Genomic DNA, 19710 nt, shown 5'->3' with positions numbered 1-19710 from the left:
GTAAGCAATTAGCTGAAATTGCTAATTACATTTTCTCTAGGTTCAGAACCTGGCGCACTCTGGTCGACTCATTTGTCAGAAGGTGGTAGCTGCAGTTTCCAAAGCTGCACATTTAATTATATAAACACAGCCACCGTGGCTGTTGAAATTCTGTAAGCTACATCAAGATGCTGGCCTAATGTGTACAGTGTTGCGGCTCCATCCTAACTCTCCAGGTGCCATCGTTCGTTACAATTCCAAGCCTGGGCTGGTGTTCCTTCCCGTTTCACACACAGACCCCCGCGACGCAGGATGGCTTACTAGCAAGTCACTGTGGGACACGGACAGCAGCATTTTGACAAAGGCCTGGAGTACGTTGTCAAAATGGTTGTCCCCATACAACTTGAAGACGCCAAAGCTGACATAATTTCCACACAAGGCAGACTTGAGAGCTGAATAGCAGATGGAGATGCCCTTGAGTTTCATTGGATAAATCTGATCTTTTGAGAGGCTCCCCAGGGACAGGATCTGATTACCTGTTTTAGGGAAAAAGCACAGAGAGAAAGTGATACAAGTAGATACAAGTCAAGGCAGTGAGGAGGCACACATTTTTTTTACTATACTGCTTATGCCCACTTCCCCCTACTGCTGTTTCAAGAATCACATCATTCATGTAACGAAAATTTAAATACATAAGGCAGTTTACTTGGGAAGTACAAACAGCTCAAGGAAAACTCAATCAAGGGCACGAGAAAATATTTTATATTTTTATCTGATGTATACAGACATAAAAATTCACTGAGTTGTACCAAGTTTAGTTCACTTTATGTACTTTAATATCTGTGTTATCCATTTTTCAATAAGATGTTAAAAAAAAAAGTAGGAGTAAACAACCAACTAAGTCGAGAGAAAAAGATGACCTAGACCGAAATATACGTTACTCTAAATTCCGGGGTGAATTTTCAACCTTTTATATAAACTTAATCGTGAGTTACTCTACTTTTAGGAGCCTCACAGGTTTGGTATATGAATTAAGTGAAATAAGACACGTAAGGAGTTCTTGGCATAGACACAATAAATGTTAAATGTTCCTTTTTCTCCTTAGATCCTTTTTCAGAGGCTCTCAAGAGATGACTGCTTTAAAAACTATGCTTAAATTCTATGTTGACCATCAAAAGACAAAGAAATGGTTATATAATCACCTTACAATTTTTACAACCAACGATTTGTTTTTGAAATGTGTGCTAGTAAGGGTATGTTACCAGGCAAAACTCAAGAATGCTTTTGCAAAAAAATATAAAGTTGTACATGTTTCTCAGCTCTGCCTTTTCCTGTTCAAGGAAGAACTGCTTCTAAAATTGATACTAAATTCAATTTGCAAAATTTAGAGGTCCACTGTTGTGGTTTTCTACTGTGTCGACTTAGCTAAGTAAGAATCGTTTCCCAGAATCCATTTCCCTGTATGGCTGTGGGCTAGACTTGGGCCAAACAGAAATTTATGTGAGATTTGGAAGGTGCAAGTGAAGATGCTGCCACAATTTCAAGGCCGTTGCGATTAGAGATAGTGCGGACAGAAATGCCACTGGGTTTCCGTTCGTCCTTGCTCTTTCCTGCTGTGTCTCGAGCTACGAGCCCTGCTGACCAAGGGTCCCGAGCTCACTACCAAGTTCTTGGCAGCAAGCGCACAGCGCGGCAGCTCTGCGGAGGCGACAGTCTCTCGCTGGCTTCACAGCACTGCTCTAGCCCCTCGCCCCTGGCCTTCCGTGTCCCACTCCCACGCTGTGCGTGTGCAGCATCTAGACTTTCCTGCCAGTTCAAACCTCCCCATCCACGCCACTGTTTCAGGAGGGATGACCAGTGATTTTTCTCCTGAACTCTCCCCACTGGACCTATTTCCCCATCTTTGCCCAAGACTGTACAAGGTCTAATTCCTAAAACAACTTCTCTATTCCATAAGAGCCGCAGTGCTTGTTTCCCGTTTGAATTCTGACTGATATATTACAATAACCACATGTGCTCTAAGAGGTTGAGAAGGACCGAGGCCTCTAGCAAAGCATAGAACCACTCTTAACCTGCCTTACTGAGACATTCCCATCTAGTTTTCTTCTGTGCGTCCTTATTTGCTTATGATGCACACATCTGAATGACAAAACCATTAGCTAGAAGGCTGACGTATACCTTGGATTTTCCTCTGTACCAAATTCTGTACCCTCTCTCAGATCTCAGCCTAAGTCACCTTCCAGATACACCGTGAGCTCTGCACAGCTTCCACACAATATGACAGCCTAGACCCGAGTTGTTACGTGTGAGGCGCTGGGATCAACCAACGAATGAAACAGACTCTCTGCTCTGATGGAGTTCAGTCTGGTGAGGGAAACAGGTCTGTAGATAAATAACTGCAGACAAGGTGACAAACACCATCAGAGAGGTGTGTCAGCATGTTATGGGAACCGAAGACTGACTCTGCTTGGGCTGGCGGGCAGTGGGATAAGACATCATAGGATAGGTTGATTCTCAAGGATCAACTGCTGTTCCCCAAGTGAACTTGGAGGTAGAGGAGTGTATTCTGTGTAGATTAAATGCACAGCATGGAAGTCTAAGTGAGCAGGGTACGGCATGACAGGGCCATTCCTGACCACTGCTTCTCTACCTCTGCCTCAATTCAACACAAACCACGGTAGGCCTTCCCTCCCTTCCTTTCCCAGGAAAGAAAGCACTTCTTGCATGTGATGGAGAGAGCTAGAGTAAGTGGGGGGTGGGGTGGTGGTGGTGGTGATGGTGGTGGTGATGGTGGTGATGGTGGTGGTGGTGATGGTGGTGGTGATGGTGGTGGTGGTGGTGGTGATGGTGGTGATGGTGGTGATGGTGATGGTGGTGATGGTGGTGGTGATGGTGGTGGTGGTGGTGATGGTGGTGGTGATGGTGATGATGGTGGTGATGGTGGTGATGATGGTGATGATGGTGGTGGTAGTGATGGTGGTGATGGTGATGGTGGTGACGATGGTGGTGGTGGTGACGATGGTGGTGGTGGTGGTGGTGGTGGTGATGGTGGTGGTGGTGGTGATGGTGATGGTGGTGGTGGTGGTGATGGTGGTGATGATGGTGATGATGGTGGTGATGATGGTGGTGGTAGTGATGGTGGTGATGGTGATGGTGGTGGTGATGGTGATGGTGGTGGTGGTGATGGTGGTGACGATGGTGGTGATGGTGGTGGTGATGGTGGTGATGATGGTGGTGATGGTAGCCTACACATTTTGTGTTTGTTGGGAAATCCAGGGTCACAAGGAGAAATATGGGTCATCTTTTGGGGCCTTTTAACACTGATCCCCTGCTGGGAGAAGTAAAGGTCCTGTGCTGTTCAGCAGCAGCTGGGCTAGGCAGACTGACAACTCTGATGGGGGAAACTGACTATAAAGGACTGGATAACCAGTCCTCAAGGAGTACTTTTACCTCTAAGTTCAAGTTGCAATTTGGCACGTAGGTCTTTTGTACTATTTCAGACATGTTTTGTGCTCATTAAAACAGTGGGCAGTAAACCATCATAACCATGCAAAAGTAGAATGAGTAATATTTTTGAAACAGGAAATGCATATCTTATTGTGCTCAAGTGCCTTGGTGGGATTCCACGGTGGCTACAAAAGACTGTGGATATGGGTGATGGGTATACAATATAACGGTTCATATGCTATAGAGATGTTTACATGAAACCTATGTCCTCTTTTTTTTTTTTTTGTATTTTTCTGAAGTTGGAAATGGGGAGGCAGTCAGACAGACTCCTGCATGCACCAGACCGGGATCCACCCAGCATACCCATCAGGGAGTGATGCTCTGCCCATCTGGGGCGTCACTCTGTTGCAACCAGAGCCATTCTAGCACCTGAGGCAGAGGCCACAGAGCCATCCTCAGTGCCCAGGCCAACTTTGCTCCAATGGAGCCTTGGCTGTGGGAGGGGAAGAGAGAGACAGAGAGGAAGGAGAGGGGGAGGGGTGGAGAAGCAGATGGGCACTTCTCCTGTGTGCCCTGACCAGGAATCGAACTCGGGACTCCTGTACGCCAGGTCGACGCTCTACCACTGAGCCAACCGGCCAGGGCGAAACCTATGTACTCTTATTGATCAGTGTCACTCTGTTGAATTTAATTTTCTAAATAAAAATTTTTTAAAAAGTCCTACAGATATAAATGAACAAAGACAAACAAAACACATAGACACAGACAACAGGATGGTGGTTACCAAGGGGAACGGGTGGGTGGGTGGTACTAAAGGGTAAAGGGGGTCAAACATATGGAGACTCTGGGTAGTAAATACACAATGCAATATACAGATGATGGTATTACAGAATTGTACACTTGAAATCTATATAATTTTATTACCCAATGTCACTCCAATGAATTGAAAAAAGAAGTCTATGGAAGAGAAGGTTTGGCCAAGTTGTCATTTACTGACTCCAATTCAATAATACTTACTGAAGTTGGAGATCCTGCCCTCAAAAGGCTTGACGTCTAGCAGTGAGACTCACTACTGTGAACAAAGGCGACAGGCTGGGGCTTGGTCTGGTGTTCCCTGCGGGCGCGACAACCCTCCCACCTTCCCTGCTCCAGCCCACCCTGGAAAACCCTGCCTCCTTCCCTCCCGCCCCTCCCTCCGGGCAGGGGGTGTGGTCGCAAGGTGGGCATCGCTGGCCTGGCAGCCGCTGAAGCCAGGAACAGCTGCCACGCTGGTACCACTGTAGCAGCACAAAAGGAAACGATACTTTCCTGAATGAAATAAAAGAAACTTTCAAAGTTAGACTCCAAAGGAGAATAGGTAACTGTTTCCCGTGACTCCAGCTGCCATCATTGCAGTGGGGTGAGCTGCTGTTCCGGCTTTAACATCAGCCCTGGCGAGATGGAGGCCGAGGCTGCGTGCTGGGACCCAGGAAGAGCGCTGAGTGGAACGGTTAGCCTGGCCCACGCGACAGTGGGGGATGCAGGCAGAGCGGCAGGAACCGCCGTTTCTCCCCGCAGACAGACCTCCTGCACCGTGGCTGAGATCTCCTCAGCAGCGAGGGCAGTGAACCGGGGAGTAAGCACAGAGGACGCCCGACAGAGATCGTCTGGCGGGTTAAAAATATTTTCCTCATTATTGGTGTGTATTAGCTGCTTGGGTTTCTCTTTTGTGACTTCTATTCTCTGTCCCGGAGAAGCCTTTCTTGTTTGTTTGTTTGTTTAGCTCCCAAACTCGAAGCACCCTTCCAGACAACCCTCAGGGCCCAGCCTCAGAGAGGGGTGTGCATATAAAGATGCAACGTCCCTTCAATTTAGCCAAGATCTACTTTCAGGTCCATTAAACATTTTTTTTCTTTCCGACACCCTCTCTCTCCCGAATGGCTGGCTCCAGGAAGGCCCCACCTCCCCGGAAGGCTCCCTGCTCTTACAGAGGAGTGGCTGCCTTCCCGGGCCTCCGACGGAGAACTGGGAAATGAGAAGATTCTAGCTGAAATGAACACAAGTCATAAACATGCAGGGACGAACAGGTGGCTGCCGAGGCATCTGACCTAGACGTTGAAGCCCACATCTTTTCTTACTTCCTGGATGTCTGAGCAGATGATTACCCTCTGTGAGTCAGACTCTTCATCTATAAAATGAGAATAACAACAGTACCTATAACTCACAAGGCTCCTACAGGGAGCAAAGGCACCGGCAAATGTGAAGCGCTTATACCATAGGAACCGGCCCCGTGCGCAGTGAACGCGGGCTGTATCTGAACGTGGCACTGGGGGTCATCTCCTTCTCCAGTCCAAGAGCCCATGAGGTCACACAGGGGGAGCTGCGGCCTGGGACAGGGGAGGAGGTGAAGCTGGGAGTGTGGTGTGCAATAACGTCACCTCTTTCTGATACATAATTCAAAGTAAGGTCAAAGCTATACCTCTGCCTGCCTTCCCTGTTCCCTCAACGAAGAATGGCTCCAGGGGCTCCCAGTGTGGTTCTCTGCCCCACACTCCACCAGCTCTCTGTGCCCTCACGGGATACTGAGGGCAAAGCACAGGGGACAAGATACTACAGGAGTATATGTTATACTCAGAACAACTAACGGTATGAACAGTGTTACTTCCTGGCTTATGAAGCAATCCATTACATTGATTTACTTTTTCTTTTTCCCTTTTAATCTCTACAATTTTTAAGTGAATTTGATATTTAGGGGACAGCTCTACAGCCACAGGCTGGCTGATGTCCCTTACTCCAGGTCTGTCCTGCAAGCCAGCCCGGGCCCCTGGACACGAACGTGCACAGTACTGAAGCCCTGGGGACCGGGGAGAAATCTATTTCCCGCTCAAAATGACAAGGAGTGAACAATGCAGTGTTGACTGAGAGGACTGTGGGAAATGTCAATTAGCACAGCCAGTCCAGAGGCCACTTAGTAATATTTATTAAAAAGATAAAAATGTGTAAGTCCACTTTTGGGAATATATCCTAATTGTAAACATTCAATACCATACCCACCTATCTGCCGGCACCTGCACGCACAGGCGCTGTCTTCTGTAAAAGCGAGCGCCCGCCAGCTCCCAGCTCTGCCTGTGCGCTTAGGGACAAAGCACCACCATCTTCCCCCACTCTCTTCTATGCTCTCTCTCTCTTTTGCTATTAGTTCATCTTATTGGAATACATATCATGCTATTATCTCCATTAAAAAAAATACAAAACCTTCTCTTGGCCCTATTTCCACACTAGTTATTATTCTCCCTTGTAACAAAACTCCTCCAAAACTTGTCTGTCTGCATCCTTTCCCCTCTGATCCTCTCCCACACCCACTGCACTGGAAGTGTCTTCTCAAGGCTCCCAGTGACCTTGTTGCTAACTGTAACGGGCGACTCCGAGTCCTTACCTCACTTGACCACTGGCAGCTGTTGACATGGTTGACTAGTTGACTACATCTTCCTCGTCTTACAAGACATGCAATGCACTCTTCTGATTTTCTCTTATTCCGGGGTCACTCCTCACTCTCCTTAGCTGGCTTCTCTTCTCCCTCTCTTCCTAACCCTGGCGCGCCTCCAGGATCACACCCAGGTCTCCTACATGTACATTACCCCCAGCCTGGGCACTGGCGATCTTATCTAGCTTCCCAGCTTTGAATGCCAGCCAAGAGGCAATGACGCGCAAGCTTGTTTCTCTAGGCCAGACCTCCTTCCAAACCTCACACCAACTATCTGGCTCCGTAGTCATCCTCTCCACCTGGATGTCTAACCAACATCTCAAGCTCAACATGACCAAAGGAACTTTTGATACCCTCACAACCCCCCAGCCTTCTCCACCTCAGTGGATGGTAACCTCATCTTTCCAGGTGTGTGCCAACATTCCTCGGCTACATTGCTTCGCTCACACCATATATCCAAGCCACCAAAAATTCTGATTCGCTTTACCTTCAAAATAGACCCAGAATCCAAGCACTTCCCACCAATCCCACTGCCAGCAGCTTGGTCAAAGCCAGTATCAAACCATGTCATTCCTCTGCTCCAAACATCCTGAAGTCCCTCTGTCTCAGTGGAATCGGCACCGGAGCCCCGAAGATGGTTACAGGGCATGACGTCAGTGACCCTGCTCTGGTCACCTCTGTCCCTTTGGCTTCCTCTGCTCCCGCTACTGATCTCGCTGTTCTTCAGATGTTCCAGACGCACTTCTGACCCGGGACCCAGAACGTGGCGTTCCTCAGCCTGGAACACTCTTCCTCAGGGCAGCCCTCGTGAGGAACCACCTCCCTCACTGTGAGCCTTTGATCAAGTGTCACCTGCCCAACAAGGCCCACCCCGGTCACTTCCTACAGCGACATGCTCGCCATCTCTGCTGCTTCTAATGCTCCTTGTCCTTCCTTCCTTCCTTCCTTCCTTCCTTCCTTCCTTCCTTCCTTCCTTCCTTTTCCTTCCTTCCTTCCTTCCTTCCTTCCTTCCTTCCTTCCTTCCTTCCTTCCTTCCTTCCTTCCTTCCTTCCTTCCTTCCTTCCTTCCCTCCCTCCCTCCCTTCCTCCTCCTCCTCCTCCTCCTCCTTCTTCTTCCTTCTTCTTCTTCTTCCTTCTTCTTCTTCCTCCTCCTCCTCCTCCTCCTCTTTCTTCTTCCTTCTCCTTCTTCTTCTCCTCCTCCTCCTTCTTCTTCTTCTTCTTCTTCTTCTTCTTCTTCTTCTTCTTCTTCTTCTTCTTCTTCTTCTTCTTCTTCCTCTCTCTCTCCATCCTTCCTTTTTATAGCATTTATTACCTTCTAACATACTAAATAATTTTTTTCAGTTTTGCTCAGTGATGTATCCAGAGAACAGAGCAGTGCCTGCTGCTCTCAGTATATATTTGTTGAATGACTGCAGCTAAAAAAGCTAAATGTACAAAGTTGCTTACTGAAACGTGGTGAATGAGAGTGAAAAATGATGCTTATCAAAGATTACGTTTATCAAAAAGTGAATCTTACAGTATGACCATGAAATGAAGTACTCTGGAGCTACTTAAAAAGATACGGTAGAGCCTGACCAGGCGGTGGCGCAATGGATAGAGCATTGGACTGGGATGCGGAGGACCCAGGTTCGAGACTCCGAGGTCGCCAGCTTGGGCGCAGGCTCATCTGGTTTGGGCAGAGCTCACCAGCTTGGACCCAAGGTCGCTGGCTTGAGCAGGTGGTTACTCGGTCTGCTGTGGCCCCACGGTCAAGGCACATGTGAGAAAGCAATCAATGAACAACTAAGGTGTCACAACAAAAAACTGATGATTGATGCTTCTCATCTCTCTTCATTCCTATCTGTCCCTATCTATCCCTCTCTCTGACTCTCTCTCTGTCTCTGTTAAAAAAAAAAAAAAAAGATACGGTAGATTCACATATATTAACAGGGAGAAAAACAGCAAAGCACAGATTAGCAAGTATATTATGAAACCACTTTTGGAAAAAAATGGATGTATATGTGCATATAAAAAAGCATGGAAGAGCACATACGAAACTGTTAGTAATGGTGATCTTTGAGTGGTGAGATAACAAAGTTTTTTCACTATTTTCTATAGCGATTTTGAAATCCCTGCAGTTTACTAATAGATCATGCTAGTGTTTCCTATTGACATGATTTTGTAAAAATTATTGTCTGTTTGAAATGGCCTCTCAAACTTCTGGAGCACATTCTTATTCTTTAAAGAAATACTGCCTTCTCTGACCGCGCAGTGGAGTTACAGACCTCTCTTCTGGGCGCCCACAGCACGCTGCGTGCTTTGGTGGCATGCAGTGAACACAACACATCAGAATCCTTCATCTGCTTCTCTGAACCCCCCACTGGGGGTTTCCTTAAGTTTCTTAAGAAAAGGATCAGTAAGATTCTTTTTCTGTGTCCTATTTCTCTTTCTAGGCCTTGTGACTCTCACAGTAGCAGCAAATACATAGTAAGTGCTCAATAAATGGTAGCTGCATGGGAGAAAGAATCTACTGAATTCTAAGAGGTTGCCTTTACTTATTAACTTTGCATTTTTGCCGGCCTCTAGAATGGGCCAAGTCCAACAAATGTGGGGGCAAAGGGGACTCTCTGAGACCAGCAGCTTCCGGGAGTCACTGTGGAACGTCTTCCTAAAGGCCTCGCTTTATAAAGACACCTGGTCCTCGTGTTGTGATCCTCAAGGTGTTGATCATTTCACTGTCTCACAAGACTTTTGAGTTTTACTGTACTACTTTGTCATTCTATGTCCCCAACCAAGGCTTTGATGAGCTCTGAGGCCATATCTATGGTTCCTGACAATGTTTCCCAGAACTATTATTTCCTGGTGACATCTGAGCAAGTCTCTGGTTATTTCAAGACCAATGCGTCCTGCGGCTTTCTCACTGTGATCATGTGAACGTAAGGATACAATCATAAACCTTCATTCTTACACTTCTACTAGTACATTCCCATAATTTTCAAGCTATTTTATTAAAAAAAAATTTTTTTTAAAGTAACCCCTTTTATAAACAATGCAACTATAGACAGTCTCTGTGGCACTGTCATGGATCTCAAGGGTTCTGCAAAACCCAGTTTGAAAAGCACTGGTCTGTTATCTAGGTCACAGTAAATATATAACAGTAGCCTGTACTTTTCATATTCAGTTATGTGAACTATTAAGTCATAAATTAAATGCACCCGCAGCACAGACTGCTCAAAAGAACCCTGATGTAAATTCTTGGCCATCATGAATAATCAGAGCTTGTTCTATGCATTTTTCAAGTTCAGATTTTTACACACCGGACTTTCTTAAATCAGGTACCTAAGGAAGGGATATAAGCAGTTCCATCCAGGCCAACCTTATGAAAACAATCACATTTCTCCCTCCGTGCTCTCTTCAGCCAACAGATGTCACTAAAGGTACCGGTGCCCAGAGGTGAAGGCGAGAAAAGATGAGACAAATGGAAATTGAGCATAAGCATCATCTAGTTCTTAAAACTGAGAAGTAGGCTTCCAAAGTAATAACATTTATTACACTGCATGCAACATTTTAACCAAAAATTTAAGAAAGAAATTTCTTTTATTGAGTTGCTCAGGCTGAACAGAACATAGCACTAAGTTTTGAAATACACGTTCTTGGAGCAATTTAAAACTCATTAGAAATAATAGGCTTGGGCTAGTAGAAAATGTGGTAAAATTTAATCCTCATCCAAATGTTACCTGGGCTGTACAAGCAGGAAATTGTCTTGTGCTACGGCGGCTAACCTCATTGCTGACCCTGCGCAGTAACAGTGAGAGCTGCTCAGGGCTCCAGCAAAATTAAAAACTTACATCAAAGTATATCATGACAGAATGTAGATAAATAAAACAGCATATCAAAAGTATTATTATTTTCTGCCAGTCTCATTGAGCAGGGGGTGGAGGTATTCCACAAACTGTACGGCAGTCAGGTGCACCTGGAAACGAGTCCTCGCCCCGCTGCCCAGGAGAGGGGAGCCAAGGCAAAGCCCAGTGAGGGTGGAGACAGAAGGGACCACGGAATGTCCTGGCCTGTTTCCTTCACGGGCTTCCCCTTGCTTCCCCTTGGTTTACCAAAGAAATACATCACGCTGGCTCTTCTGTGTCCTCCCGTCACTCGTCCCCTTCACTTTCCAGACTCCTGGGTGACAGCCACATGACCTCCCTCCAATGAGCGTACCAGACTCCCCAGAGGTAGAGCGTGGATAATACGACATCACAGCAGGTAAAGATGGGCAAACTCAGCCTAGCTCACGGGGGCCCTCACGGGGGCCAGTGAAGGCTGAGAGACAGTTTCTATTATTCTACGCAAAGTACATGTATCAGTCACTGGTAGCAAAGCTGAGGGACATTTTTCCATTGAGCCTTTGATTTCACTTAGGTTGTGGGATAGAAATCACCACACTGTAAAAAACAGTGCTTCATTATAAATACCCAAGCACAACCTTCCTTTGGCAACTCCCACATGGCAAGAAGAAATATGGAAGACTACTGAAGTCACACAGACGGTGAATGAGATTCCAATTCAGCCACGTGCTCGCTATGCAACATCTGGCGAATCTCTTCCCTTCTGTGAGTTTCACTTTCCTCCTACCAATAATCACAGCAGCCAACTGGTTGAAGGTCTTCTCATGTATAATCTAATTGAATCTTCACAACTACCTAAGAGATAGATATTATTTTCTCTGTTCCACAAGAAATTGAGGCAAAAGTGACTAAGCTACCTACTTAATTAACCAAGTCCCAGTGACTGGTGAGTGGCAGTAATACCCACCGTGAAGAGTCAATGGGCTAATGTATGGTGAACGTCCTAGTGTGGGAGCAGGCAGGCAGGTTATAACTGACTGGAAAATGGAAGTTACCATTATTATTAGTCCAACGTGAGGAGCAGAGCCTGAGCCTAATCTCCTAGTCTTTCTTCGGGCTAAGAAAACACCTTCCTGACTTTTCAAGGACGCTTTGAGGGTTTTATCCCTTTTTCATTTCACGTCCTTCCTCTTCTTCCTTCCCTTCATCTGCTTCTCTCTACCTCCTCCTGCTCTTCTTCCACAGCAGTCCTTACGTAGTTACCTTTCTCCCTTCTGCTGTAATGCCTCTGCTGGGTCAGACCCGCCGGGGAGGCCTGGAGAGCTGCTGGAGCCCCCGGATCGGCGCTGTTCTGAGACGCCTTTCATGCCATTTGCTGGACACAGCTTCTGCTCTAGACAGTCAGGGATCCCGTCAGAGGAGGAAGCTACTGCTCTCAGCCCCACTGCAATACTGAACGAGTCTCGTTGGGAAAATGACACTCGGTGATAGAAACAGGACGCAGAGAGCGGGAAACGAAGAGTTACAATTCGGACTGGTCGTAGGAGTCTAACACTCATGTAGTTAAAGTTCTACGGACTACTAAGAAATTCTTATACAGGCATTGTTTCATAACAAAAAATATTTCCTTCAGAAAAGTGAGAAAATAGAAACTCAGCCTTGTGACAGGCAGAAGGAAGCTGGGCAGTGTGGTCCAAGTAGAAGGCACCCCGGAGTAGAAATGTGACATGGTCAGTGAACCGCTGGCCCGAGGAAAATGTCCCACGAGTGCAAGAGAACAGCTGAGGGTCAGGAGACACGGCCCTGAGCACCCGTTCTCCGTCACAGCCTGTGCCAGCCCTTTACCCAGGGCAGCTCCACCCACCACCTCTCATCCTAACTAGACGGGGTCAGTAGGTACTATCCATTACAGTCAGCCTCTGTATTCTATCCGCAGATTCAATCCACTGTGGGTCTAAAGGAACCAGAAATAATCCTGGAAAGTTTCAAAAAGCAAAGCTTGAATTTGCCATTCACGGAGTGCTATGTTGAATCTGTGCGATTAAAGTGACGTGTGGGCAGAGCCTGCTGCAGCCTTGTATGCAAATCCTATGGCACCTTATATGAGGGGCGTAAGAGTCGGTGGATTTTGGTATGCGGGCATGGGAGGTCATAGAACCAGTCTCTTGCAGGTATGGAGGGACATTCGGATTCCGAATTTTATAGTATCTGAGAAAACCAGGTACAAAAAGTTATATAGTGTCTTAGCTGAAGGTCACAGAGTTAGTAAGGGTTGGTACTGAGATCTTTTAACCCCCAGCAGTATGCTTTTTCTAAGGTACCATACTTGCGGAAAATGGTCCAGACGTCCATCTCTGTACAATAAGACAGAAATTAGACATACACGGGAAGTGTGGCGAATGGCGCTGAGAATATTTAAAAAGAGGTCGATTGTAACCTTTAGGAGGCAAAGCATTTCTACTTTATATGATTCCAATGTGTCCTCTTTCAAGAGACACAAAAGCTGTGGCAATGAGTTGCTGGTAGAGATGAAAATAAGAGAACGCAAGTTGACTGTCTTTAATGAGGTGATTTTCCATAATTTCCATACACTTACAATCTCCAACTCTAAAAGTCAACTGCAAAATTAAAACTAAGCATTTTAAACAAAGGCCTTCCATACATATAGATCTGAGCTGAAGAATATTCTGAATTAATTTAAAACAACTGTTTTCCTGCCTTAAAATATGGGCTTCTACTTTTAAAACATACTATGTTCTTTTTTTGTGTGTGTGACAGAGAGAGGGAGAGAGACAGAGAGACAGAGACAGACAGGAAGGGAAAGAGACAAGAAGCATCAATTCTTCGTTGCAGCTCCTTAGTTGTTCATTGCTTCCTCATATGTGCCTTGACTGAGAGACTCCAGTTGAGCCAGTGACCCCTTGCTCAAGCCAGAGACCTTGGGCTCAAGCCAGTGACCTTGGGCTTCAAGCCAGCGACCTTTGGGCTCGAGCCAGTGACCATGGGGTCGTGTCTATGATCCCATGCTCAAGCCAGCAACCCTGTGCTCAAGCTGGTGAGCCTGTGCTCAAGTGGGTGACCTCAGGTTTTGAATCTGGGTCCTCCTTGTTCCAGTCCAATATTCTATCCACTGTGCCACCGCCTGGTCAGGCAAGACTACTATGCTTTTTTTTTTTTTCCAGTTATCTTTTTATTTATTTATTTATTTATTTATTTATTTTATTTATTTTTAGAGAGGAGACAGAGAGAGACAGAGAGGAGAGAGAGACGGGGGGAGGAGCTGGAAGCATCAACTCCCATATGTGCCTTGACCAGGCAAGCCCAGGGTTTTGAACCGGCAACATCAGCATTTCCAGGTCGACGCTTTATCCACTGCGCCATCACAGGTCAGGCCAAGACTACTATGCTTTTAACGGTTCTCTCTCTCTTTCCCACACACGTACATACATGCAAAAAAAGCTTTGCAGAACTCTGTAAAATCTGTTTCTACACACTGAAAAGATGTATGAGAATCACAGGCAATTTCTGAGACCAAATATACTGAGTTGGCTGCTGATTTGGGAGAGGAAGAAAGGACAGGCAAAAAGGAAGAGGACAGAGGAGAGAGGACTCAGGAGCGTCTCTCAGGGACGGGCGCAGCAGAGCCGGCCTGCCCAGGGTCCAGCTGGCGGTGGCAAACCACAGTGCGGAGGACTCCTATCCATCTTATCCCCATTCTCTGGCGACAGAAAGATCTCTGAGTTGAGAATTTCATTGCTGAAGTTGTCACAATTGGTAAGTATTAGGGTTTATGGTAGTCCTAAGGCCCAATTCTAGCTACTAACCAAATTTTTTGACTAGAATTGACTAGGACGGTCTTCACTATTGAACTCTGATTTCAGGAACAAAATACCCACAAAGTCCCTATAATACAGTATTTACTGTTCTCTACCTGGATATTTTCCCAAAATTCAGTGCTGCTGACATATTGGTCTAAGCATTCCTTCACCCAAGATAGCAAATTCCCTGATAGAACTTTTAGCAATTCTGAATATGCTATAACTTTTCAATATTCTACCTAGTGTATTCCCTTTGCCTACTGACACTGCAATTTCATCCAAAAAGAAATTCATCCAGTTGATCAGGAATGATTTGTAGTCAAAGGCATGCTGCTAACTCCTCCTGATGCCAATGTGATAGCTACCAGGGTTTCTACGCCTGTTACCCACCTCACAAATGCATGCAGAGATGAAGTTCAGAATAACCAAATAACTAACAGCTCTCTTTCCTCCAAAGAGATAAAGTTATATTGCAGAGACAAATATGGAGAAAGATACTCACCATAAGTGCAAATCATTTTACTAGCTTCTCTGAAGAGGAGAATGCCATTAGGAGACGATACATCAAAATTCAAACGCTGGGATCTAAGAAATATAGCAAAAAAATTTAGACTATCTGTTCAGATAAAGAAACCAAATCTCGGTTTAAAATGCCTCGCCTGTCCATTTATTAGAAAAGCGGCAGTACAATTATCCCCTTTTTCAAAGTGCCATTCCATTGATACATGTTAATTTTCTCAGCACAAAGATACAAGGACAATTAAGAAAAGTTATTTTCACTTATTTGCTAATTCAAAGAATTCACTTTTTATCTGTCAAGACAATATCCTGACATCCTATAGCACAAAACCTCTTACTCTTCTTTTGTGCGAAGTGGCTGATAGATACTAATAAAAAACCCCAGGTGTGTACGTGTAAGATTACACAGATCCTTGGACAGAGATTTCATTTGAGATCTCCTGTTGTGCCCAATACACATGTACAAACAAATTCTAAAGTGACAGGAAACCTCGGTACCTTGAACACTGCACATAAGCATAATGATGAATCTGATACTTCAAGCACATTTCAAACACATTAAATGACATACAGACCATAGCTTCCATGTCACACAGACCAAGTAAAGAAAAACAGATCTCCGAAGTCCTATATGAGGACAAGTCCCCTTCCCTGGGCCCCAGCAGGCGTGAGAACAGCAGGAGCAGAGGAAAGGACGTGCCACCCTGATGTGACATTTGCTTTTTTAAATTTTTTAAATTTTTTTTATTTTTCTGAAGTTGGAAACAGGGAGGCAGTCAGACTCCCGCATGCGCCCAACCAGGATCCACCCGGCATGCCCACCAGGGGGTGATGCTCTGCCCATCTGGGGTGTTGCTCTGTTACAACCAGAGCCATTCCAGCGCCTGAGGCAGAGGCCATAGAGCCATCCTCAGCACCTGGGCCAACTTTGCTCCAATGGAGCCTTGGCTGCGGGAGGGGAAGAGAGAAACAGAGAGGAAGGAGAGGGGGAGGGGTGGAGAAGCAGATGGGCGCTTCTCCTGTGTGCCCTGGCCGGGAATCAAACCCGAGACTCCTGCACGCCAGGCCGACGCTCTACTACTGAGCCAACTGGCCAGGGCCTGATCTTTACTTTTTTAACATTACTCTGGCTTTAGTTGGCTCTTACAAGCCTTGCCACTGTGCTTTCAAGAAGTGATATCCTTCTAAAAGAATTAGCAAAAAGTCTGAAACTAGATCAGAGAAAATATCAAAAAAGCAAAAGACATTTGCTAAAGTACTGTTAGCCAGGGACAGAATAAATGGTTGCTTTTCCATGCTTATTCAAAATGCTTTAGAATTAAGTTCAATGACAACATATTAGAAATGTTACTGTGAACATCTGATTGTTGGTATGTAATTCCTGAATAAAAAACAAAACACAGATGTAATTCACATTAGATTCTACAGAAACACAGACAAGATAACCTATTTTCTAAGATGACAGATTTTCACTAGGTAGCTGTTAGGACGACTGTGCTAAATATAAACTATCTGCCTATGGCTGATAGAAAATACTTCACAATATACAATGCAATGCTTTTACCTTTAGAATGAAATGTTCTAGCAGTAACAGATAACATTAATGGTCTGGTTAAAAAAATTATAATGGGATAAAAATCCAAATTTCTGATATAAAATACAGAGCTATTTTTCCTTTAGTATTTAAGTCACCCATTATAAATTTTAAAAAAAAAAAAAAAAAAAAAAAAAGGCTAACAGCTTTCAAAAATATAATACTTACATTTATTTATTTGCCAGGTCTTTTTCCGCCTCTTGTTTAAAATTTTTTTAATTATTGCTATGAAAAACTTTGCAGCAGAGATAAAATTAGAGCTGAAGTCCACACTCCTGCCTGAATATGTCCCTTCTAACTGGCAGTTTAGAGAGGAACTGATGAAACAGAATGGCTAAGTGACAGGAAATCTGGTGCTAAACCATACTCACAATGACATGTTTTCAAGATGTAAACCAATTAGCTTACTGCAGTTTTTCTCTTTTGGCTACATCGTTGTTAATATTTATATGCAGAGTTATTGAATCTCTGCTGGTCTATGCAAATTATAAGGTCAAGTAGGCAATTTCTGGAAGTGTTGGCAGTTACTATGTAAATGAAAATTCTGAGGGTATAAATCATCCCCATATGTGCACCTTGGCACAGAGGAAGAAGGATAACTTAGAAGTCAAAGTGAGAACAATTCCGAGGGCTCCTGGGACTAGCTGTGTCCTGAACCGCTCTGGGACTATATTCCTTATCTATAAAACCGCAATTCAGAGACCTCTAAACTTCTTCCCTACTTTAAAATTCTACACAATTGCAGGTAAGCAGCGAAACAGTTAAAAGCCGCTGCCCTTCCTCCATTTTGGGTCTTTGACTATTTTAAATAAGGGTGGCTATAGGCTTCCATTTGTTTTCAAGTTCCCATATACACTATTGTATACTATATACTTTCTCCCCAGAGGACTCGGCCTTGTGTCTCTTGTTCTACTGCTGTCACTGATCACCTTGTTTCGGTCTGGGTGTTCTTGCTAAGCCCCGATTTTATACACAGAAGGCAGTGAGGTCTGATTTGCTTCTCACACCTCTCACACCCCTCACACCCCTCACACCTCTCACCTGTTCTGCATCAGCTCTGCCATGAGCTTTAAGATGGGCGTGGTGCATGCCGGCTCCCCGTACCACTGCTCGACGGCCCGCTGGAGGATGGGAAGGTACGTTGGGTACCTCAGAAAGACTGTTAAGGAATTGAAGGGTCCAAAGAAAGTCTGTTCCTGAAGGTGAGTGCCACCTGAGAGGAAAACAAGGGATCCACCTGCTCTGTTTGGTGTGCAGCGGCAGTCTTACAAACTGCTCTCCGCGACCTGCAGAGCTAGACTTTTTTGGAGACTGCAAATGATTGGCCCTTATTTTCAGCGTCTCCCATACATGACATTGCTTTATTGTCGGCATGCTCTATAAACAGAATGTGCATTTTTGAAGTATCATATAAGTAAGACATTTAAAGAATTATGCTTAATGTTATAGAAAAGGAAAAATGAATTTAGTTAACGAGGATAAAAACATTTTGATTGTTATTATCATAGTTTCTTGGGTATCAAACTACTTAAGGAATAATGTTGTTCATCCTGAAATTTTATAAATATAATACATAAAAATAGAGGGAAGTAATAATAAACTGCATGTATCCATTTCCCAGCTTAGAAATTATCTACATTCTTTCTTTTTTTTAAGTTGCTGACTTGCTCTGCTTGGACCCACTGTAACTCCAGGGACCACTGGGGATTTTAGCCTGAAGAAAACCTTTGGGTAACTTCTAATCTGCTCAGCGTTGCTAAAAGGTAGTCCCCTGTACATACACCCAAGAAGAAATTCTCAAACGTTCTCATCAATACCAAGGAGTATACGTCTCTGATAAGTTACTGGCTAAACCATCAGAATGTGGAACACTGACTCCGCTCCACTGGCCCTTTACTTCACAGCTGGCCTCCTCCTGGGCCAATGGACACAGACATATAAAAGTAAGGCCTAAACTCATCCTATGCCACCCCCTTCATTTCCTCTTTCCTTCTCTTAATCCCGAAGTCTCCCTCTTTCTGATGTTTTCCAACGTCCCTGTGTTTTTAGTGCAGATGAAAAGTGCTGGACTGAACCACTGAACGGTGTCCCTCTTCCATGTGGCATGGGCAGCGATCTCCCTGGAGAAAAAGGTCCCAGTTTTCTTACCTGCTCTTGGGATAAATTTCAAATTCCTTCGCGAGGCATCCAAGGTCCCTTAAGACGTGACCTCTGCCTGCCTCCAGTGTCAGTTCTCAGTTCTCCTGCCCCATCTCTGCTCTGGCCATCCTCGTTCCCTGAGGAGATGGGACCGCAGCCAGCTGTCCCGTCTCCACCCCTCCACAGGCTGCCGCTTCTGCGTCACCATCCCTGTCTCTACTGCCGCTCAAGCGCCACTCCCACTAGGACAACGAAAGGCATCAGCCTCTTCTTCATCTATGCTCAGAGCACTGACCACATCTCTCTAGTGACAAACTGCGTTAGGATTGGCTGCTTACGTTACCTGTTTGCCCCACTAGATGGTGAGTTTCCAAAGGGCAGGGACCCGAGCTTCCCTACCATGTCCCTGCTACTTGTCCCTCGATTTCAGTGTAGATGTCAATTACCCCAAGCAGCCTCCACGCCCCGCCCCCGCCTTCTGCGCATGGCGTGGTACCCCGCGCTGGGGCCACCGCAGTGCTTCCCCTCTCCTGTCACGTTATACACTTCCTGAGGGCAGCCTCGGAGTAGTAGGGGTGCTCCGAGCAGCAACATTCCGAGGCGAGCCAAGAAGCAAGGGGGAGACGTGATTCCGCTGAGAGACCTCCCGAGCACAGACTCATTCCTCATTACTAAGAAAGCAGCTGAAAGGCTCAGCAGGAAGCTGAGAGACCCAAACCTCCGACTCTGAGGAGATCATAAGCACACACGAGCCCCTCTGCCAGGCACACTGACAGCCTGAGGACCATCATGTGTTTCAGAGCGCACCGCACTCACTAAGGGACAAGGCCGGGGCGACGAGGGGATGCTCCCTGCCCTGTGTGCAATGACAGCGGTGCCAGCTCCAATATGCTGCTGACAGAGGTGGCTGCCACCGAGCAGATGAGTGATA

General features: G+C 45.6%; 1 protein-coding gene across 4 annotated transcripts in view; it reads right to left on the bottom strand.

Annotated features, from left to right (window-relative positions):
• The window catches only part of RANBP17 (RAN binding protein 17), a 270646-nt gene that overhangs the window by 38517 nt on the left and 212419 nt on the right, over nt 1-19710 (bottom strand). For all 4 annotated transcript variants that reach the window (XM_066273253.1, XM_066273255.1, XM_066273254.1 and 1 more), the window contains 3 exons: nt 17682-17789; nt 15030-15112; nt 301-515 (listed from right to left, as the gene is read on the bottom strand). In XM_066273253.1, coding sequence (XP_066129350.1) covers nt 301-515; nt 15030-15112; nt 17682-17789 — 406 coding nt within the window. The remainder of the gene's footprint in view (nt 1-300; nt 516-15029; nt 15113-17681; nt 17790-19710) is intronic.

The sequence above is a fragment of the Saccopteryx bilineata genome, chromosome 4, assembly GCF_036850765.1.
Source record: "Saccopteryx bilineata isolate mSacBil1 chromosome 4, mSacBil1_pri_phased_curated, whole genome shotgun sequence".
Classification (NCBI taxonomy): domain Eukaryota; kingdom Metazoa; phylum Chordata; class Mammalia; order Chiroptera; family Emballonuridae; genus Saccopteryx; species Saccopteryx bilineata.
The sequence above is the reverse complement of the archived record's forward strand: the minus strand, read 5'-3'. Positions and strand labels throughout refer to the sequence as shown.